Source organism: Simochromis diagramma, unplaced genomic scaffold (genome assembly GCF_900408965.1).
Source record: "Simochromis diagramma unplaced genomic scaffold, fSimDia1.1 OVJJ01000321.1, whole genome shotgun sequence".
Classification (NCBI taxonomy): Eukaryota; Metazoa; Chordata; class Actinopteri; order Cichliformes; family Cichlidae; genus Simochromis; species Simochromis diagramma.
This window is the reverse complement of record NW_024386772.1, coordinates 3,154,292-3,178,164: the sequence shown is the minus strand read 5'-3', so window position 1 is coordinate 3,178,164 and position 23,873 is coordinate 3,154,292. Positions and strand designations below refer to the sequence as shown.

General features: G+C 39.8%; 1 protein-coding gene across 1 annotated transcript; it reads right to left on the bottom strand.

Annotated features, from left to right (window-relative positions):
- Positions 1-2,487: 2,487 nt before the first annotated feature.
- fam83fa (family with sequence similarity 83 member Fa) lies at positions 2,488-20,654 on the bottom strand. The gene is made up of 5 exons (XM_040042861.1): positions 19,913-20,654; positions 11,290-11,457; positions 9,476-9,597; positions 4,205-4,992; positions 2,488-3,572 (listed from the first exon to the last, which is right to left on the bottom strand). Exons 1-5 carry the CDS (start codon positions 20,384-20,386, stop codon positions 3,523-3,525), a joined length of 1,602 nt encoding a protein of 533 aa, XP_039898795.1. The 5' UTR covers positions 20,387-20,654; the 3' UTR covers positions 2,488-3,522.
- Positions 20,655-23,873: the final 3,219 nt, after the last annotated feature.

Genomic DNA, 23,873 nt, shown 5'->3' with positions numbered 1-23,873 from the left:
ATCATGGCAAAACCTTGGTGGACTGGCATGGCTGTTACATGTTTTGCTGCGATACTGGGTTTGGGAGGTTTTGCTTTGTAGTGACTATAAAGGAGTTGAAGCCAGGAGCGGTTGTTTTGTTTTTACATAAACAGCTTCATCCTAAATATCAGGATGTCAGCGCCTCTTCACTGTTATGAGGAGTGACTCCAGTCAGGTGAGTGACTTAAATACTGCGTGAATTCTGACTGTTTGGACAGTAAAAAAAACACCAACACATCCACCGCAGCATCTATCGGTTAGTGAAGTTTTTCTGTGAAAGTTTTGAGCTGAGCATTATCACAAGCAACATCTTGGCATTTTCAAAACAGGATGTCACAAATGAGAGGTGAAACTGAGGACAGTGTACATTTATAAGAACTTGCAGCATGATTTTCTTTTCTTGTTGACCTTAAAAGGAACCAAAACTTCTAAAGTAACCTTCATCTGTCATCCAATAAGCCTTTAAACTAGAAGCGGAGCACATGAGGTCATCAGGAAAGTGGTTACTGAGGTTGTAACCTAAGTAGGAAGTAGAATTATTATTTCCCCGAAGGGGGGAAAATCCCAAAGTGCAGACGCAATATTCAATCGACAACTGTATGATCAGTTCTGTTTGTTAGCAGCTTTCAAGATATCATTTTTAAATTTTGTGTGATGGTAGGTAACAATAACAGCTCTTTTATGTTGCCCACAATTTATTTTTAATCGTGTTCAAACTTCACACCAATATGCTAGGCCGTGGGGTGTGCAAAATGGCTAAGCATTTGACCTTGAGCTTCACTGTTGGCGCCCAAGGTCAAAGTTGATGATGGATTTTTCTTTTTTCAATAAACCGCATCAACTAATATATCAAATGAAAGGGCATGGCAGGAGCTGTACAACACACTTTTTGTTTTTTCAATACGATGCCCTATTATAGTATAGTGATGCCATAAAGTTTTTAAAAATTACACACTACATAAATATCTTAAAATCTCAAGTTTTTACAGCTTGCAGAAGCCAATTCTGCTCTAATCATACAGGGAAAATTTATAAAATACACCATTTTAATATGTAATGCCTCAAAGTCACAGGTTAGACATATGTGTGTTGTTGTAAAAGCTGGCTGATGTTAGCATGTTGTAATTAAAATATCATAAAACATCAAAGTTTTAGTATAGCCCTTGCAGTACTGGGGGGCAAGCAGCAAGCAGTCCTCGAAAAGCCATAAATAAGAATGTGTCTAGCTAAAACAGGTCACATGACTCGCAGCACCATCCTGTGGTACAGAAAGGTATTACAGAAAAGTACAACCCAGCCCTAATTTGGCTTCAGTTGATATCTCTTATATAAAATACAGACACGTTTGATTTTTGATTTTGTTAGAGCTAGTTAATCGCTTTATTTAAACACAGAAATTTATAATAAGTACCTTTAAATTCACCTAACCCTCCCCAAATAGGTTAGTGACATATATTGTTGTTTCAGTCATTATGTAAATGCACTGTTTCTAAGGTTGGGGAAACCTGCAGTCAGCTGAGACTGAAGAAGTCACTTGCATGAGTGACGAAACATTTCTCCCACTGAAAACGCTACGTCCAGATGAACAGAATCAACTTTTGGGGGTTAGCGAGATACAACGGGTTTTCACTGTGATGAAGGCGACTGCTGTCTTACCCTTACATCATCATGGTAACTAATGCTAAACTCAGAACCTGGTCCTGAGCAAATTATGTTCAGGGCTTTGGTTTAAACTCTTCTGTAGCTCAACATTTTCACTGATTTTCTCCACTACAATCTCTAACTGGAGTAATTTACTACCGGAGAGAAACAAAGCAGTGTGCAGCAAAGTAACACCAGTGCAAAAAGCACCACATATTTAGAAGAATAGACATTCATTCAGTTGGTCCTAGTGTACCCAAATTCCATTTTCCACTGCTGGAATTATGGCTAATAGATCAGACATTAGAAAATTAATCAGTCTGTATGCAGAGTAGATAAAATCTGATTAATTTCTCTGTGATCTGACCACAAACTAATTTGCAGGTCTCTGTCATTGGCCTCTACGACTGTCAGACATGAATGGACTGATACTTAAATGTATCCAGTTTTCTAGACAGTTTAAATCACCTGCAGCATTAAGTGGTGAAGCAAATATGTACGTCCACTCATGGAGACAAAAAGTTACAATTTTCTGCAGCATCACCAACTCTTGACTTGTTTTTAACATCAGAGTGGATTTCTTTTCTAGCTTACTCTATCTGATAATATCTCTGACCGAAGTAGGCGGTGCGCAATCGACCCAGATTGTATGGAGGAAGAGTCAAATGATGCATTTTAAATGCTCCTTTACTGTCAGAGCCTGATACAGAGAGTTCAAGCTGCTAACCAGTGTGATTTCTCTTAAATCTGACTTGAGTTTTATGTTAAGTTGGGAAATTAAATGCAAAGAAGGCCTGACTTTTTATGTTGAACCTGCTTCATAGTCTAAGCCTCAGTTATTGGCTGAGAGTTATTGACTTTTTTTTTTTTTTTTTTTAAATAAGCACCAAACTGAAAATCTATAGGAACTTGCTTAAGGTCAGAAAGAGGCACCCCTCCCCATCTGTACCCCTCACCACGAAGCAGCACTCAGCTATAGTTCACCAGGAGACATCATGTTCCTTCTAACTTTGTAAGCAGGATAAGACCTGACCCCCACCTCCTGCTGTGCAGTCAGGCAAAGCTTTGAATATTCGCTGTTGATCTTCATCAAATCTCAGGGCTCAAAAAGCGATCTCCCCTGGTTTACATTTCTGAAAATAACAGGCTATCTGTCTGCATGCTGCTCTTTAACTGACACCAAGTCACACAAACACTTTTTTTTCCCCTTTTGTTTTTATTCCATTTCTGCAACAGTTCAGATCATTTGTGTCTCAAGTGGTTCTCAAGGATTCACATTTTATTCTCCGACCTGTTTCACCTGCGTATCAAAACAAAATCCCAAAGTGCAGACGCACAGTTCCTCATACATTATTCACAGTCTGTACAACACACTCCAATAAACACTGTTGCCAAGGGTCCTCAGTAAGGTTACACTCAGGTACAACACCACATCTGATCACTTTTCCTGTCCCCATGGAGACCAGAATACCTAAGAGGTGTTATGTAATCCATCCATGTCACCTGGATCAGTCATCGGCTGCTCTCTCAGTCTTTAGGTTCACGAGTGTAAAACATGAAAACACTTTAGTTGTAAAATAACTTAATACCAAAAAAGTGTAGAAAATACATTTAATAGTGGCAATAAAATCTCCCACGAGCACTTTGGCCGAAAACGTCTCGAGGGAGTTCAGCTGCAGCGTGTCTCTAGTGTTGACCTTCAGCTCAGCCTGAAGCAGCATACGTGTCCAGAGGGACAAACTGCACTCATTTTTCGTGAAGAAACGTCAGCTGGTTGCAGTGAGGCGATACAGAGACTCACCCGCTGCAGCAGGTTTAACAACCAGACCCTAAAGTGTCCGAATATCCTCGTGTTTTTTCTCATGATTGGATGCAGTTCCTCTTCTGATGCCGGCGGCGACTTTTGAACCCTGTTGGTAAATAAAAGGGAAAAAAAATCCTTCAATTTAATCACACAATAACTGATTCTTGACCATGACGAAACGAAAAACACAAATATTATCGACAGACATCACAGGGCTCCTGCAGGTCCCTGAAATGTCTTTAAAAAGCTTAAAAATGCTAAGGATTCAGAAAGGTTCAAATGTTCTCTTCTTCTGTCACTGCAATTTTGAATCTCCTAGTAAGATAAAGTGCTTTGCAAACACTCGGCAAAAGATATTTTCCAAAATGTTTCAAACAAACAAAAAAAAGTCAGGTTTGAAATTAAAAGGGTAAAAACTTTTACGATGTTCTAGTGTCATGTACATCTAGATCTAGATTCAAAATCTAAATATTTAACACCACCGGAAATTTAATTTGAAACTAAAGAGCATCGTTTCAGCTACTTGCCATTTAACGTGGACCAGAAATGAGTTGATTTGATGATAGAGGCTTTTAATGTGAGTGTATCAGACAGAAAATCCTGGACTTTCAAAAAGTTTACATGTTAGTTTGTAACTCTACTTTTTAAACATTTTATAGACAAAGCACTCAGGAAATATTTGCCTTGTTGCTCACTCGGACCACTGAATTATAAAATAAAAGATCTGTGATGACGCACCGTCTTCGTCTGCCGTGCTGATGGTCTGCATAGACACGCTCCTCTGAATGAACTTCGACGGCTTCTTGATTTTGGTTTTCAGTGGTCCTGGTTTCTCAATGAACTGAAACGAGTCGTCGGATTCATTTCCTGCAACCCTGTTGGCCACTGAGACTTTACAGTCTGCTGTGATAGTGGGGGAGGGGCTCTGAGGAGTGACCACGCCTTCCTCGATAGTGTCTGTACTGTGATTGGCTCCTCTGCCTTTCAAGAAATGCCTGAAGGAGCTGCGCTTTTTGGGTCCATCTGCCTGGTTCTTCTGACCTCCTTTTCCATCCTCCTCTGTAGGTGAACCCGGACTCTGTGGGGAGGATCGGTCCAACTTTTCCTTGTTTGCATTGAGAAAGCCATTCTGCAGACCGTTCCTCTGGTTCAACCCACCTACTAGCGAGTCCCTCTGAGTCGACAAGTCCTGTAGCGAACCCGTCAGACCCAAACTGTTCCCGAAAACCAGCGAGTACTTGGGATTGTGGTACTTATGCGCAGGAACTTTCAGATCAATCTGCCTGGAGTCCCCAACAGATACCTGAAAGCGAGATGTAGTGACGGGCAGAGGCCGGATGTGCTGCATCTTTGGCTTCATGACTGGTGTAGGAAGAGGCGGCTTAGTGATGTTGAACTCTCTGTACAGGTCCACCTGCTCAGACACTGCGTACAGCTCTCGGAAGTCGTTGTCAAAGAAGTCCACAGTGTGTCCCGACATCACCGTGATTATGTTCCTGTCCAGCCGGGACGAACTCCAAGTGAAGCTGCAGAAAAAAAACAGGAGCGTAAACCAAAGCGGTGATTTAAAGTGGACAAAAAATATGAGATAAAACACCGGGAGACACAACTGCTTGAATTTTATTATTTAAGGCCATTTAAAGAATATATACATATACACACACTCTCCTATTTAGCAGGTTTTGGCTAAATCCAACAAACTCAGAGGTCAAACTGGGCTTTTTAGGGCAACAAGAAGTGCTTCCAAGTCTAGTCAGCAGGTTCAGTAACCATTCATCACAAGCTGCTGAGATTCACTTCAATTCAATTTTATTTAAATAGCTCCAAATCACAACAACAGTTGCCTCACAGTGCTTCAGTATGACCTATCCCATGTCCTTGCTTCCTTTGTAACAGCTACATCACCATTTTCGGGTCTTTCAGATGTAAAAATGTAAACTGTGTAAATTTTGGTTAAGACTGGAAGAAATTTGTGACCATTTGATGAAATCCAATATGGCGGTTATGTCAGGGGTGTTTCCATGTGTCGGCCGTAAGTTTTCACGCTTCTTTTCACTGATTAGTTTTTTAAGGCTAACATCAGCATCACCAAATGAGACCACAGAACAAATTTCATGCAAATTAAGTTACTTTTTTTTTTATAGCAACAGGGCCACATCTCCACAACAAGGCATCTCATGGAGCTGTAAACTGATGCCTCAAGCTATGGATGCAGTTATCCAACAAACACTAGATACACTTTAGATCTTACCGTTGGTGCCATATTTTGTGAGACTGCAAAATTGGTGGATAGTGGCAGCATAAAGTCAGGTTATAAGACGATCGATGGGAACTCGTTGAGGCAAACCTTGCACATGGTTCCTCCATGAACACAGCGCCAACTTTGACCCTTTGGTGGCGCTACATTGTTTGAGATGCATGCATTAAATTTGGTGAAAATTAAAGATGTATAAAAATGCCGACTCAATACGGCTGCCTCTGTAGAATCACTTTTGAGCCCTCGGTGTTGACCACATAGCTGCAGCCTGTAACTTTTCTATTTAAACTTGCATTCGTAACGAGGCATCACGCATGAGTCAGGACATGACTGTGCTCATTTCACCTGCCACAAATCGGTCCCTCCAGTTTTGACTTTAGTCAGTGAAGGAAGATTCGCCTCATCACTGATGTGGTCAGATGACGTGCATTCAGACTCATTTTGTGTGTTTGCAGCTTTCAGAACAGCGATTTAACAACGAGAATACAGCTGTGTGGATCCTGTCAAACTCGGAGCTCAGAGGTGAAATCGAGCTCTTTTGCAATTCTGAACTTTGCACTAATGGTTGCAGCTGTTTTATCAGCACGTATGTAGTTATGGCAACACAACATCTAAAACTGAACAAATGACATTATTTTGCCTTTATGTAGACTAAACTGTATCTAAGAAGTCTTTCTGGGATGTGCAACAACAATAGATTTTTATGTTTCAGTTCATTTAAAGCATATCAGTGCACTGCACGTGTCTGGCTCTTAATGTGATCTCCATTTCCCAGTGCGGCCATCACTAACATTCGATTTAATGTCCTGGATTTAGATTTTTAAAAAGATAAATGTTAGCTTTTGTCATAGCCCAATCTGCACCAGAAACCTGATTTATTCAACACGTGCAAAAATGCGTGTACTTCCTGTCATTGCTGCAGGTTAAAAGGAATCTTTTTCTTTGTAGATTTGCATTAAAATTACTGTTTATATTGATACCTGACATTTATATTCACTGTTCATACTGATATGACTGCTATACGGAAACGTAGGCTCGATGTTTTTTATGCCGTTAACTGTATTTAGACGTGCACTGGTTGTTATATGATCTCCCCCCTTCTGGGTTACATATGTTCACCTCTGCAGAATTCTTTTTATCCTCAGCAGCGATAAAATTTATCTATTTGTTTGTTTGTTTCAAATCTTTAATCATTCATTTACTTGGTTTAATGTTGTTGTGATTTGACACTGTATGAAAAAAACTTAATTGAACTATTAAACTAATAAATACGGTTTTATTTTGATCCCAGAATGTGCTGTAAAATGCTTCAGCTTACTACAGCAGTCATGCACTGTATATGCCAAGGGCTTTTAATGTGAAGGATAAGGAGAGAAAGCCCTTTTTTGTGTGGATCTGGCAGCGGTACCATTTGCAATACTGGAAAAAGGTTAAAGAATAGAAAGGAACAGAATAAAACAAAGCAATGTATTACTACAATTAAAAATGATTGAGGAAGATAAGAGAGGTACATTGTGTACAGACAGAGGCTAAATGCCTTTAATTTGTGGATATTGCAACCAAAAAATAAAACAAAAAAAATAAACTTAATCAACTGTAGAAATCTTTAAAAGCTGGATAATTAATTCACCCGCATCACTGCCTGGTGTAGGATTTCATTTAAATGTCATACTTTCACCTAGTGTAAGTTTTTTTTATTGTTTTAATGGTTTCTCTGAAACTACTTAATCATTTTAAAGCACTCAGGAGAAAGCGGTACGATTCCCTTATAATAATCTCCCAGGTCATAAACGTCCGGCTCGGTCACCAACGACATTTACCAAAAAGCGGATCTACAGCAATGCATTTATCTTTTCCCACACTGAACCAACAGCAGATAAGAAGAGAGTGTGTTTAAAAAGCACTTTAGTCATTTTACAAGATTAATAAGCTTCAGAGTGTGTAAGGAGTTATTTCGAGGTTTAATGGAGTTCCTTTTGTGCTGGCTGCTTTTAGAGAAAATGTCTCACACCTAACAGTCACAAACAAGCTGCTCTCATTATGTTGGGTTTATACAAAAGATACAAAAAGTCAATCAAATAAAGCACAAATAATGGTTATTTAATAACCATGTCAGGATCAGTTAATCTGCTTTGGAGTGAAACTGTGTCAGAGGGACATTGTATTATGTGTAAAAGTGAAACTGTCCAAATGAGTCTCAAATGTGACTCTGAACATGTCACCGTAACACGGAGTAGAATATAGGAGGTCAAGCGGCTCAAAGTCTTGACTAAAAACAAGATACAACTGGACTCGGCACGCTAAACTGGACTTTTATTTTGAAGGATTTTCTATTTCCCAATGAGAGCATACCTTAATTACATGATTTATCTGTTAGTGTGAATATTTAAATTCATCCCATTCCTTACAGCATATAGAGACATCAGAAAACAAACACCTTGCTGTATATAGTATAATTTAATTTTGTACAACCACAGTTCCTAAAAAGTTGGGACGCTGTGTAAACTGTAAATAACAACAGAATGCAATCTCATAATCCTATATTTTATTCAAAATAAAACACAGAAAGTATCAAATATTTAAACCATTTAAAGAAAAATCTTGGCTCATATTGAATTTGATGGCAGCAACGTGTCTCAAAAAGGTTGGGACAGGGCCGTGTTTCCCACTGTGTAGCGTCCTCTCTGCTTTTAACAACACTCTGTAAACAACTGAGGAGAGCAGCTGCTGGACTTGTAGAAGAGAAATGTTCTCCCATTCTGGTCTGATATAGGACTCGAGCTGTTCAACAGTCCTCTGTCTTCTTTGTCGTATTTTTAGTTTCATGGTGCTCCCGGACTGCTGGCTGGTCAGTTCACATACTGCATCTATTCTGTGCTATTCTAATAGAAACTCTGCAGTTTAGCTGAAAAAGCATTGTCTGGATCGGAGCATATGTTGATCTGTAGACTATATGCACCTTTCAGTAGCAAATGTAGGTGTGCCAGTAGATTTTCCAGAAGTGCAAGCTGCCAGTTCAATAGGCATAAAAGCATGAGATATGAAGATAAAGACACAGAAGACAGCGACATTTCTGGATCATGTTCAAACAGGACGTCTTTGCATGATGGAGCTTTAACCTCCATTTGTGGATGGCACAGTTAATTGTGTTCACAGACAGTGATTTCTGAAAGTGCTCCTGCTTTTAATGCAGTGCTGATTTTCAGCTTTATCACTTGCACACAGAGATTTCTCCATATTCTCTGAATCTTTGGAAGATTGTGTACTCTAGATGACGAGACATAGGTTTTCTCAATTTTACACAATTTGCAGATGCAGTTTAATGAAAATTAGTGAACCTCTGCCCATTTTTACCTCAAACATCTTCTCTAAGATGTTTTTAGACCCAATCATGTTATTGACCTGCTCCCAATTAACACAAATACTTGCAAAACATTACTCCAGCTATTTTCTAAGTACCACTTGTTCAGCCTTTTGTTGCTCCGTGACTTTTTGAGACATTTTGCTGCCACTGAATTCAAAATAAGTGCATATTTTTCATGAAATGTCTCAGTTTTCTGTGTTGTGTTATGAATAAAATGTGTTTATGGGACATGCAACTTATTGTATTCTGTTTTTATTTACATTTTTCTTCTTCTGGGTGCTATAAAATCTTACATAAAATAATAAATTGAAACGGGTTGCTTTATCAACCTTTTCTGCTTCCTTTGAATGTACCTGACCACAAAAAGAAACACTGGTTTGATATTTACCTGTAAGACCCGAACATGACCTTCTCTCCATCCACCAGCATGTATTTGGAGCACAGGGAGCCTGGCAGTTTTCCAAAGGACAGGGCCAGCCCTGCACCTTTTAGCATCCGCACACGTAGATTCTGTAAAAGAAACACCTGTTGGATTACACACTGGCTTACCTGTGTCAAAAATGTCACACAGGTAAGCCTGAGTAAACGGACCCCAGCTATCGGGCATCCGTGGCTTTTTCAAGGATGACTGGCTGATTTACAGAGATGCCAAGTCAAATTTCTGCAGGCACACCCAGAAACATAAAGTCAGCTTTCATAATAAGTAAAGGCTAAAACCCAAACACTTCAGCCACCTCTGTTTACTTAGAGGGAAGCAGGAAAAGAAAAGGACGTAAATGCTGAGTAGACAAACTGGGAGGAGGCTCTCCTGTGGTGTCAACCCTGGCGTGGGGTGAGAGCGTCAAGTTACTGTCCTTGGATCTGTTCTCAGGATCTATGAATGTTCCCTTGTCACTAGTAACAGTAACAGAGCCCGGCACTCTGAAAGGGTCTTTCACAGCCTTATAAACTGATACCACAATGGCCGCCATTCCACCACTCCGGTTAAACCAGAGTGGAGCTGAAAAACTCTGCATACAACAGATAAGACTGGGTATTATGACACGGTGAAGATAGGATGACAGATGACTCACTATTTGCGCTTAATCTAAATCAGCACCTAATGTCACTTCTCAGGTTCTGCACCACAAGAAGCAGCAATTACATGTTAGCTCGTGCTAGCGTCTGCTCAGCAGTCGATTTTCCAGTAATTCCTCAAAAATTATTAATTTGACCCTCCCTGTTTTACACTGGAAGGAAAATACTTCTTTTTATTTTCACACATATTTTCACACAAGTGCTCCAACAAGTCCATTTCCTCACATTTTATTGATTTCCTGCTGTTTATCAGTTACCTAACCACTACGTCTGCTACTTTTAGCTAACTAGTTAAACTGTTCTTGCGAAACCTTTAATGATCTGTTTTAGTTACTTAGATAATACTTTTTCAGCCTCAATCTTTGACTTTTTTTATGACTGAACAATTTAATCAGTTACTTTAATCCTATTTTTAACCTATTTCAATAATTTACTTAAAATTTTAGCTAACCGCTACATCCGCTACTTTTAGCTAACTAGTGTAACAGTTCGTGCAAATCTTTGCAATCTATTTCAGTTACTTATATAAAATGCGTTTTTTCATCCTTAATCATTGACTATTTTGCTGACTTAACTATTTAATTTGTTAATTTTATCCCTTTTTAAAAACTATTTCAACCATTTACTCAAAATTTTAGCTAACCGTCTACTGTTTATGTTTTATGTTAAGCTGTATCAATTCTTTAAAAGTCCCATTAAAAACTACTCCATCCATTCAATGCTGGATACTTTTCTGAGCAGTAAATTGGCAGGTTTCACAAACGAAATTCCTGTAACTTCCAATGCACTGCTGCAAAGGCAGTTATGAGAAATCAAACATAAAACTACCCTTAGGGTTAAGTGGGAAAATGTAAGGTTTTTGTAGTTGGTTCGGTAAGTGTATTGCCAAGTTTTCCTGGTTCATGTTTTAACTAGATCAAACCTTTGAGGTAATTAACTTGTCAGCGATTTCCCAGAAAGCCTGGCCTATGATTCAGAATAAGTTTTAATCTGGGATAATTCCAGCCGTCATCGGCATTGTTCCAGGACTCAGCAGTGACCTACTGAGCTGTTTTCCCATGTTCATTTCCTCTTTGTTTACTGTGTTAGAGAACCTCCTCTCTCTGCAGCGCTCTGTTTGCTCACCCGCAGATGCATCGCGTTAATCTGCAGCCGAGAGCACATATCCAGAAAGTGGGGCACTCCCCTGGCCTCCAGCACAACGTAAACTGCCACGCCACGCCGTGACGAAGCATCCAGCAGGTCCTGGAGAATCTGCAGGTCCGTGAGGAGGTCCATGACGATGGCCACTACCTGCGAGAAACAGACGGGAGAGGAGCCATCTCACGTTACTCGTGCATATCCATTAACACTTGTGCTCTTTTTCAGTTATTTGAGCAGTCATATTTTTTTTTCAATTTGGAAACAACAATTGCTGAACAAAAGAAGAAGACTTTAACAGCAAGCATACACAATACACAAGTATGTGAATATTATTCAAATATAATAAATAATTCACAAAATATTGAGACTAATTGGATCGAGGCTCTCAAAGTTTTAGTGCCATTTAAAGCAGATAGCATGTGACTGAGGGCATCCCCTAATGTTCGCACCATGTGTGCTCACCGCAAGCTGGTTGAAATTTTTATTTCAAAGCTAGTTTAAAGTTGTTTAACAGTTCATAAGGTGGTCCTGACTTCCATTTATACCAGTTCATTTGCTTACTGTTAAACTTAAGTACATTTTGCATGGAGCTACAGAGGCTATAAGGATGGTTGTGAGCAGTCATGTTGGCAGTTCAACTCCAGGTCCAGCCCCATCAGCAAAACTATTTCTCTTTTACTTTTGCTTTTTCATCCCACACATCTGAAATTAATTTGGTAGCCTTGGTGTGAACTTTAAAGATATTTAAAAAATGTAAACTCATGAAATGAGTCATGTAAAAATGCAGTCTATCTATACACACTTACACCCACTCTAACTGACAGATCAATAAAGAGCAGACGTCACGGTTATGTCACCGCAGTCGTGTACATAATAACAGAAAATATATGAAATAAAACCCGAAAGACGTTGGGACTAAGTAAAAAAACCAAAACCCATCTTTTTGTGCCTTTAGTCATGGGAACAGAAATGTAAGTTTTTAGAGAATCATCAAAGGCATCCTTTGTTGTGAATCATCATCATTTTTGTTTGTTAAACAGACAAAAGAATTTCATACCAGACACACACATAAAGGCAAAGTCAGCAATAATGAATGATTAGAAAGATAAATTAGAGGGATCCTTATAGAAGACACCTTGTTACCAACTTTAACAGACAAAACAAATCAGTCATTTTCATTGTTTCTTCATTTATGTATCAGTCAATCAGCAGATATATTAGAATGTGTGATATGACACATTTATTTTTCACTATGACTGAAGATAAGCTCAGCTAAGCCTCTGGATTTAATAGTATCATTGCGGTCACAGCATGACCGAGCTAATTTATATTTGGCTTTAAATCTACACAGAGTCTAGGCTGTAGGCTGTGCAACAGGCTGAAACCATTGCCAGCATTTATACTTGTGCACATTATGCTTGCGATGCTAAAATACCCGTTGGTGGTTGAGTTTCTCTATCCGAGCTGCTCAGTTCCCTTCCAGTCAGTTTGAAAAATAGCAGCACAAGAAGGACTAACCAGAAATGAGTTGAAGGAAATGACTGCACTCACTGCAACAATGCAACGAGTATTTTCCTCTCTAGAAAGATGCACGTCAGGTTACAGCACAAGTGTGTGGTTGCAGCATACCTATGATTTAGATATAACTCTGAGTTCTGAACCCTGAAGTTACAGAGGAAGCATCCACGGATACACCAAGTCCAAACTTCATCATACAAATTTAAAGTGTCTTGGGCAACAAACTACATTTATGCTGTGGCATTCAGAGGGTAGGGTCACAATTTGGCTTTAATGACATGAAAGCACTTATCCATCCTGCCTTGTACCAGCATTTAGGGTGCTGACAGTGATGTCATGGTGTGGGAGATATTTTCTTGACTGTCTTAGTAACCGTTCAGAACTCAGTTTTATTGCTGACCGTGTCCATCCCTTTATGACCACAGTGTACCCATCTTCATATGACACAAAGCACCAAATCATCTCAGACTGGTTTCTTGAACATGACAGTGAATTCACTGCCCTCCACAGTCACCAGAGTAGAGCAGCTTCGGCACGTGGTGGAACCGGAGATTCATATCATGGACGTGCAGCAGACAAATCTGACAGATTGTGACAGACACTATGTGACAGATTTTCTAGAGCAGAAAAACATATTTTCTATTTTGTGTGTGTGAAGATTTTCTTCTTCACATGATTTCTTAAAGAGTAAATATGTAAAAACAAAAATGGACACGAAGATAGTTACAAACAGGATGCAATGATTTAAAAGCTTGTGACAGACACTATCTCTACTTTTAAGATTAGGCTTAAAACTTTCCTTTTTGCTAAAGCATATAGTTAGGGCTGGACCAGGTGACCCTGAATCCTCCCTTAGTTATGCTACAATAGACGTAGGCTGCCGGGGGATTCCCACTCACTATGTATTAACAGACCTCTCTGCATTGAATCATATCTGTTATTAACCTCTGTCTCTCTTCCACAGCATGTCTTTTATCCTGTCTTCCTTCTCTCACCCCAACCGGTCGCAGCAGATGGCCCCGCCCCTCCCTGAGCCTGGTTCTGCCGGAGGTTTCTTCCTGTTAAAAGGGAGTTTTTCCTTCCCACTGTTGCCAAAGTGCTTGCTCATAGGGGGTCATATGATTGTTGGGTTTTTCTCTGTATCTATGAAGCGCCTTGAGGCGACTTATGTTGTGATTTGGCGCTATATAAATAAAACTGAATTGAATTGAATTGAATTAACTCTATGATGCTTCTCGTGCTCTCACCATGGACCAAAACCTCCGAGGAATGTTTCCAGCACCTTCTTGAATCTAATAAAGTGAATGGCAAGTGCACAGGTAATTCAGTAAGTGTAAGGAAATAAAAGCTGAAACCACTTCTGTTTTTTTCCTGTAAAACACCTCAGACCAGCCTGATGGGGAAAAGTCACGATTCCTGTGTATTTACTTTTAAATCCGGCTGCGGGATGCACCATTTAAACATTAAAACAACATCTGAATGTTTCCACCACTCCCACTGCCAGTCCGAACAAAGGCACCAGGGCGCTAACCTGTCATTAGTCTTGTGATATGAAGTTTAAACACGCAACCTTCCACTACGGCAGCAGTTCACACTTCTGCATAACTTGTTTTTCTAGGCGATTAAAAGTTTTAGCAAAGACAGTTTGGACAAATGCCAGCAACGGCTACGACTCACAGCACCGCTAATCTGAGCAAGAAATCAGCAGCTACATCTCTAACAGATGCATTTATAACACTTTACAGCATACAGTTTAATTATGTACTGGATTTATTAGACCAATAAGATTGCTGTTTGTACTGAGATGTTTTATAGCCTCTCCTGGTTTTTGTACCCTTAAGAGCAGTTTGAAAAGATCATGTGACTCTTTTTTTCCCCCATTTCCTTATTACAGTTTGCTGGATGAGTCCCAAACAAACTGAAACTAGTTCTCCAGGAAGACACGAGTTTGAATAACACAGTAAACCAGGCATGACTCAGTGAAGCTCCCGTCATCAAATTCTCATCCAAACTGCTTACGATGCATTTTATGTTGGAAAAAACATCTATCCAGAAAATGCTTAATCTGAACTATTTCAAGGTTTTCTGGAAATTGAAGCGTTATTTTCATACACGCCCATTTGGTATGGCTAACGGTTATTCCACCTGCCAAGACTGTTTTATTACATTGACCTTCCACGAGCTCTGGCTGATAAACCTGATAACATACACTTATTTTAAAGTAATAAAATAAGTGTATGTAGAAGTTCATTTTCAACAGAGGGTGAAACGAGGCCAAGCACAAGAGAAAGAAGGATTATTTTGAAATGTGACTCATGTAAAGCTACTCTTTTAGACTCCAAGAGTAAAAATATGGAGCTGGAAGTAAGCAGATTAGATCCACTTCAGTTGTAGTGGTTTACAAGTTCACCTAAAAGAGGTTTGGGCTGTTTGTCCACAAACAGCAGGTTTACGATGGCGCTGTTGTGAAATTTCAGTTTTTAAATCAACCACTCCTTTTAGGTGGGTACAGAGATTTGCCAATAGCATTGTGCTTTCAATGAGGGCTTTAAAAATTAATTAAAGGCACCTGTCAGCAGCAGAGAAGTATTTACATGACTCACAGTTCAAAATAACTCTTATTTGTCTTATACCAGCCTTTGGTGCAGACCCCAAGTTGCCTCTCTGCCTGACATAAGCTGTTTCCGGTTTAGCCCCTCCTCCATTAAGCAAACTTTCTCTTGATTGGCTGGTGCTCATAAACATAAGGTTTGAACAGCAGGTGGGTGGGACTTCTCTGTAACACACAACCATCATCAGTAAGAACAACTGAAACAGTGTTTAGAGGCCTTGGCACTCAGGGTCCACCTGGAGCATAGTACCTGTGTATATTACAGGAAATAAGGAAAAACACAACAGTTCCCCCCATAGAGAAGTAGTTTAACAACCATTCGAACAGTTTCCAGGGTTTTTTTCCCAGGTGTAGCTGCATAAGCAGAGACCAGCCTCACTAACTTCTGATGCAAACAGTTATTTTGTTCTGTAAGAAGCCTGAAATACAACAGAAACCAAACAGTTACTCCTAGTAGGCGTCCCGGGCAAATAACCGTCCTTGGACTTTCTATTACTATTATTGTCATTATTATTTTATATTATTGTTCTGTTTATTTTTATCCTGCTGCTAAACTAATTTCCCCTTGTGGGACAATAAAGAAATTGAATTGAATTGAATTGAGAATTGGGATAAAGTGATGTCCACAGCTGACATATTTATATTTAAGCGAGATCTTTTCAAATGCCCACAGTTAAAAAACACACCTCACAGTCACTCTGATTCGATTTAGCATCAGTTTTTCAGCCCCGAAAGCCATGTTCATGTTTTATCATGTACAGACATCTAAAAAAAAGAATTTACACAAAGTTTATTTAGTAGCTGAAGTGACACTTTAGACATGAGCAAAGATCAATGTAATATTTTTATTGTTACTTTTAACGACCTGGAAACACCTGGAGAGCTCTGTGTGTTTGTTGGCGAGTGCTGCTGCCAGTCTTTGTTCATGGCTGGGCTTCAGCTTGTTTTCTCTGGTATCTATCATCACGTGTGATATAATGAAAAACCTTCCACTGTGGCAAATTGGATCAAACACTTGAGCCCTGTGACGTGAATGGACAACACCTTGTGTAAATGACTTCTCCTGATGGGATTCTGGTGAAGAGCACCTTCTTCTTGTGCATGAAAATACGCATGACATCACCTGAATCGAAGAACTCGTTGTTTTCTTTCCCTTTCAGGCGACATTTTCTGCTTTTTCTCTTGAATGCAGTTCGACCGGTAACCATCACCTCGGCTTTTTCATATGTACATCTCAGCTCTTCTCTTGGATTGTGATAATGATCTCCTGTAGAGTAATGTTATGCATCCAGGATTAACGTGTGCGTGCGTGCACCACTTAAACTGCACAAGGACTCTTTCAAGTATCTGTCAGGCTTTTAGGAGGGGATGAGTTATTTTACCTGAAGGGGAGCAATCTGTGCCTGATTCATTAAGCTGACACGGCGCTGAGCAGACTGCTGTAGATGGATAATAAAGTGGATTATTAACTATTCAAATATGATGAGTTCTGCACATCTTTATTCGTCTTTCCACCCAGCAAATACAGCCTCTGGTGCTGCCTGTCAAAACCAATCGCAAGTGAGCGATTCTCCTCATTAGCTATGATTTTCGCACCTGGGATTTGAGCCAATCAGACGGAGTCGTGCAAAACTCCAAGTGGGCGAGGAGAAGTTTTTTTTTTTTAAAAAAGAGCAGCTTGTTAAATGCCAACCTTAACCTGGTCTGCAGGATCTTGGGGGAGGTTTTAATCGCTCTGCTGGGTGCGTGTCGTGATGTGAACCTGCCACTCAGCTTTTCCCTTCTGCGTTTTAATGACTCAGCTTGTTAAAACTTGCACAGGACTCTCCCATTCATTTAGCTTTTATCATTTTATTTACCCACGCTGGCTTCGTTAACCCTCACCTCCTTCTACCTTACTAGAAAATTCTCTGAACAAGCGTTACAACAACGCTACTGCAGCGCTACAGCTTGCAGATGCCCCTCAAACACGCCGTGTGCAGTTTGCTGGTCATTACGTTTTGAGAAAGAGGACGTGAGGATACACTGGCGCAGTGAGTGTGCTGGTTAAAATCAAACAGATCTGAGAAAAGTTTCCGTCCGATTCCTTAACTTCAGTAACTTAATGAAACCATTAAAAACATGCGGCCTTCAGAATATGGACTTTGTCAGTGTTACAGCCTCTGACAGCTCACAGAAGTAGGTGGAATTTTGCCACTTTTACAGTTCTCGTTAGTTTTTCCATTTGAGCATTTTTGAACCTTCATAACTTCAATCAATGAGATTTTCAAGGCTGAAAAAAACATTTAATCTCTGTTAAAACTTCCAACTAAATCAATTTTAGAAACACCAACTGCATCACAATGTTCCAAAAAATATTTATTTTATCTTTAATTATTATTTATTTATCTTTTTTATGTTTCCCATAATCAGCTTTTAGCATTAGTATCATGGGATGAATTACATTTTTAACAGAAAACTTTAATAAATCAACCCCTGGTACCCTGATTGTTTGATCTGTTTTCTGATAACTCACGAGAGAAAACTCAAAAGAATCTCATCGACATGTGGAATAGGAACCTAAACACCAGATAAAGCCAGGAAAAACCTTGGAGCACCTCGGGAGTAGTTCTCTTCATAAAGACAGCGATGGGTGATCAGGTGATCATGTTTTAGTCATAACCACCCTGTCTGCAGGGACCCAACGAGATAGAAACACAACTTATGCTCGACCTCAGTACATCCCTTCAGCTCATCCTCCGTCTGAAATAAACCAATTTAAGTCCTATACTTGAAGGCCACAAGACACCTCAAAAGTACAACTACTTTATGTAAAAGTACAGATATCCCACGAGAAGTATCAGAGAATATCAGAGGGAATATATGAAGAAATAAACCCAACTGAGTTTCTGTTTGAAAAGAAAACAGCAGCAGCTTTTCCCACTATGACGTTCCCAAAGAAACCCTGAATAAATCAATCATTCCCTTTTACGATGCAAGCTGAAACTCGGAGCACCGGAGTAGAGCGCTGCGCCGTGATGATGGAAATTCCAGGTAAAAAGTCAGATGTGTATCTTTTATTTTCACTTTGACTTACAGCTGAAAAATGACAAAAAGCTCTTTGAGTTACAACAAATGTGAAAAACTTGAAACCCGCCTGCAGCTTCTGCTCTGTGGCGACTCATTAAACTGTTAAGACGGTGCAGTTATCAAGATGTAAACCTGCAAAATGTAAGTACATGTACAAAGTGTACATATATATGCCACAGTGTGAGTTATACGCATACATGACAGTATGGACGACTAAGGTACAGATTGAATTATTGAAGAAATCTTTGAATAATCTTTATTCAAGCAGGCCTGAAACTAAATATTATTATTATTAATAGTGAATATTCTCCTGTTTTGTTTTGTTTTTCCATAACTCTCATATATTAAAAGTGAGAAAACTTACTCTCATTATCAAATTAATCATCCAATTACTGCGTGACAGGATGAATCTGGAGGAAGGAAGTGCTACACAACTCAGCGGGGTGAAAACAAACTCAGTCCAAAAATTATTCTTGGAACAATTCAGGCAGCGAACCCCTTTTTTATATGGACATTTTAAATTATTTAAAAGTATTTTTTAACCCTAAAAAGATCGATTATCAAAACTTTTGATATTATTGATATTATTTTGTTTTTAACAGGCCGTCCCTGTTCACAGTTCACTCCACCTGTCCTTTGCACTCAAAATAAATCCTAAAAAGCTGAAGCTTTAACTCAAACTGACATTTATGATGATGAATTCAGCAAGACAGGAAACATGAGGACTGACTGTAACCGGCTCAGTCGGGGGGGGTTCTTTGTCACTTTCGTGGTCAGGTGAGCGTCTGCAGCCAATCGCTGTTAGTATTACAGTGTTATTCTCCTTTGTTAGAAGTAGGTCAGGGACTTCTCCTTTAATCGCTCCATATATAAGAGAGGAGTTTCCTTTGTTTGGTTCAGGTGCAGGAGCTGACTCGTAAACTTTCCTAAATCTGAATCTGCAGGTGTTTTATTCCACCTGTTTTATTGTTTGATACATGCAGTCACATTTTTGTATCAGCACTTTTAGAGGCAAGTCATGTAAGAAGCAAAGTGCTCGGCAGGAAAGCTCAGAGGTTTCTTCTTATTTAAAGTTTCACTATTTCATGCCTGTAGAATTTGGATCTCTGTGGGTTTGAAGTTAAATGAGGACAAAACTGAATACTTCTCACTGTTTTCTGGCTTCATAAGCACTACATCACAGACTAAGCGAACACTCACCTGCAGCCCTGACTGTTTTTATCGCTTCAGGTTAACAAATAAAAGGACTAAAGTTCCTATAAGTCAGGGTGTCCCAAATTTGGTGGGTTATTATAGAAAAATGTGAATAATTAAAGGAAAACTTTAAAACACTTGTGCGTAAATGTGAGTTTGGTTTAGATGCTGTAAACAGGGTGGATATGCAGGGTTTCTCTTCTTTTCTGTTACCTTGTGTGACTCCTGGATGAGCTTCCTCACCACCGCCTTGATGTGCGGTCCCTGCTCTTTGGGGGGGTGGGTGTACACGGACACCCGGGTCACCCCCTTGTAGACGCCGCTGCTGCCGGGCCAACCGATGTCCAGAGACGGGACCTCTGTGTCTGACATCTGGGGCCAGTAGGTGGAGTGGACCCCGGAGTCCGCGCTGGAGGAGCCCTTGGACTTATCGTGCTCCCCGGACTCGGAGTCGCTGTCCGTGTCGTACTCGTGGAAAGTTTTGCGGATAACTTTGACCTCCCGGGCGCATAGGAAGTCTTTGGTGTTGTCCTCCTGGAGGCGCATCTTGAAGGCTCCGTCCCCATTCCTCAGCAGCTGCTCCAGGGCCGCACGCTGCTCCTCACTGTAGTAAAACTCTGGCTTGGACTCCGGGACCTTCTCGTTAACGTGCTCATCATCCATGCACACCAGCTGAGACTCCGCCATGGCCCAAAGATTTAAAAATAACTTCCCCCCTCAGTGCGCCACCGCTGCTGATTCCGCTGCTGCTGTTGCTGCTTCCCAAGAACCGCAATACCTGTGCTGACAGGTAGCAAGGGGGCGGAGCCAACAGGTACGTTATTAAAGAACATCCGGCCTGTAAACTTTCAGAGTACAACTTTCAAAAGGCAACAACGGAAGTTTGTCAGTGGTGGATCCTTCAGAGTAGAGGAACGTTATTGTAGTTAACCAGAGATGTCAAACTTATTTTATGTTATCGGCCATATACACACTACTTTGCTCTTAAGCATTATTGTAAAGAAGTTTAACTACTCATTTAATCCCTTACTTGACCTAATATGAGAACTAGAAATGCAGTTTCAACAGTGGCTCATTGCCCAGATGGTTCTGTATTTATAAAACATTAAAACAAGTTTTTTTTTAATTCACAGAAATATTTTTAACTGTAGACACAGCATAATAAAAACAGAGATTTTAGTTGATAGTGGAAAACAGGAACTTTTATGTCATTTCATTGTTTTATCTATTACTTGACTAATAAATGGTAATGCGGGAGGAGTCTTTATCAGTAGGAAAAGCTGCAAAATTTATGACAATGCAGCTAAAAGTTCAAAATCTATGTACGAAGGTTTCCAGCAGGTCGGTTTGGAGTCTTATGTTTTGCATCCCAACTAAAAAATACTTCAAATTAAAACTAAATGCAGAAAAGCATCTTATGTAACTAAAATAAAAATAAAAACTAGACTTTTGAAAAAAGTTCTCGTTGTCCAGGGCTGTGTGCTCGGGTGTGCACTGGCTCACTCTGGCTCTGCTGCTTGGCGGGGCCTGGCCCCCCTGGCTCTATCGGGCCCCTTGCAGGGTGTGGGGGCTCTCGGGTCTCTGGGTCCGGGGCTCAGTCTGCTCTGGCTTAGTGGAGCCTGCAGGCTCGTCGTCACTGCTGCCCACCGTGGCTTCTGGGTGACCCTCGTCCGGAGCTCTCCTCCTTTTCCAGGTGGGTGGCGTGATCGCCCCTGCGGTGGTCCTCCTTGGGATTTCGTGCTCTGAGGGGGCCTGTAGATGTCAGGGACCCGGGTCTCCTCCATGCCTGCTTCATATCCTGGGGGGGCAGGGCTGTGGCTCCCCACACCCACTATCAAACACTTACATGGAGAAACCTTATGAATACAAGCGCACTCACACACACAGGTTTGCAAACACGTACTCACAGACACTCACTATCTTGGTCAGCTGCTGCCTCGAAACATATCATGCATCATTAATACCATGTGCTGCTCAGTAACATTTAATATTTATTATTTACTGTTACTCGTGGTTGTGTTGGTTGTTGCTATGGTTTCCTTGCTGTGTTGTTTTCGTTTTGTTTTTTGTTTTTTTTAAGCAGGTGTTGAAGCAGATTTTCAGTCTTTTCTTTCTTTCTTTATCCCTCTTCTCTATTTTTCTCTCCCTCTCCTTCTGTTCAATCTCTCCCCAACTTCTCTTTCCTTATTCTGTTCGGTCCTGTGCGTTCTGATAAAAATCTAATAAACTGTGACTATGAAGTCGACCTTTCGTGGCCTTCAGACAAGAATTCTGATTGTGGCAGTGCCGGACAGGACAGCAAAACCAAGAATAAAAAGTTTCTATATTTTTCAGTTTGGTAAAAATTTCTATTACATTTAACATTTTATTACGGTCTTGTACCATTCTGTAGCCTACTGGTTTTCCTAAATATTGCCAATGACATATTCCCTCCATTCAATAACAGTCAAAAAGACTAAAACTAAGAGTGAAAATTTAAATAAATAAATAAATAAACCTAAACATGTTCAAACAATCTAAACTGAACGTAAACAAAAAAAAAAATCCAATCTGGAAACCAACAGAAACTAAACTGAACTGAAAGCAAAAAGTCAAAATAGAATAAAAATAAAAAGTAATTAGAAAATACAAAACTATAATAACTCCGAAGCAAAGGTTCCCAAATGGTGTGTTTTGGGATTTTGCACAAAAAGTAAGGAATTAAATCTTAAATGTTCTATATCAGAACACATCACCAGGCCCTGATTAGTAGTGATGAGGGGGAAAAAACAAAAACATCTATTCACGTCCACTTATCATTATCAGGTTTGCAGAGGAGCTGGAGTCTATCACAGCTGCCACAGGGTGACAGACATGGTACACCCTGAACAGGTCACCAGTCTAACGTAAAGAGACACACAACCATTCACACTTATGGGAAATTCAGAGTTACCACTTAACCTAATCTCACTAACTGCGTGTCTTTGGACTGTGGGAGGAAGCAGGAGCACCCGACGAGAACTGACGCAAACACGACAAACATGGAAACTTCACAGACGGTGGAGTCAAACTCAGGACCTTCTTGTTGTAAGGCAACAGTGCTAACCACGATGCCACCATGCTGGTACACAAAAGTACCTAAAGAAAAAAAAAACTGTCTGGAGATATTACTGCAAAAGCTTCCTGTTTCCACACATGTTATCTTAGTCACCTAGAAACCAAACATCGCTTCTCATCCCTGGCCTAAAGTAAGAGAGCACCGGATCTTAACGAGACGCAGAGCCTGTGTGAAAGTTTCTGATACAGAAATGGATGCATGTTACATTAGCGGTGCTCTCTGCAAACTAAAAAGTGTCGTTGGTACCCTGCTCAAAAATCCCTTCATCTGATGGTTCAGATAAAACTGTCACTGATGTCATTCCACAAGACATGGGGGTTGTTTTCTGCAGCTATAAATAGATGCTGTCCTGCTACTCTTCAGTGAGCTTTTTTCTTTAGAGAAAAAGCTTTGAGTGACTCTGGATAACAAATGGATATCAGACAGTGAACTTTCTCTTACATCAAAGACACACATGTTTGGATTTATTGAGTATTTTACTTTTTTCTATGTTATAGTCTATGAGCAAATTTTCATTTTTTTTTATTAAGTTATGTTTTCAGAAATGTGATATTGGGTTTATTTGTATTGAGTTGGGCTGTTTTCATCTCCACTTCAGTATTCCAGGTGCCATAGCTGTACAACAAGCTACTGACAGGATCACCTTCAACCACCACAACGACCTGCTTGTTATACACACATGAATTTTTATAAGAAAAAATAAAGTATATAAGTGTCTTTTTTTTTTTTTAATTCCAGAAGTCTCAAAGTCAGTGGGGAAGTTTTAAATGAGTTCTTTGTTCCTTGCATCAAAAAAGTAAAATGAGTGCAATTTCTTTGTCTTTAATAGGGATTTTATTTTGAAGGGCAACTCTCCTTAACTGCCCATATGGAAAAGAAATAGTAAAAACATATGATTTACTCATGAAAGTGGCCACTTTCATGAGTAAATCATATATAAATCATATAAGGCTTACATGATTTACTCATGAAAGTGGCCACTTTCTCATTACTTTCATATATTTTTTTAGTAAGTATACAAAACATACAAGTTTCATTATATAATTTTTCAAGGGATCTTATATGTGTTTTCACTCT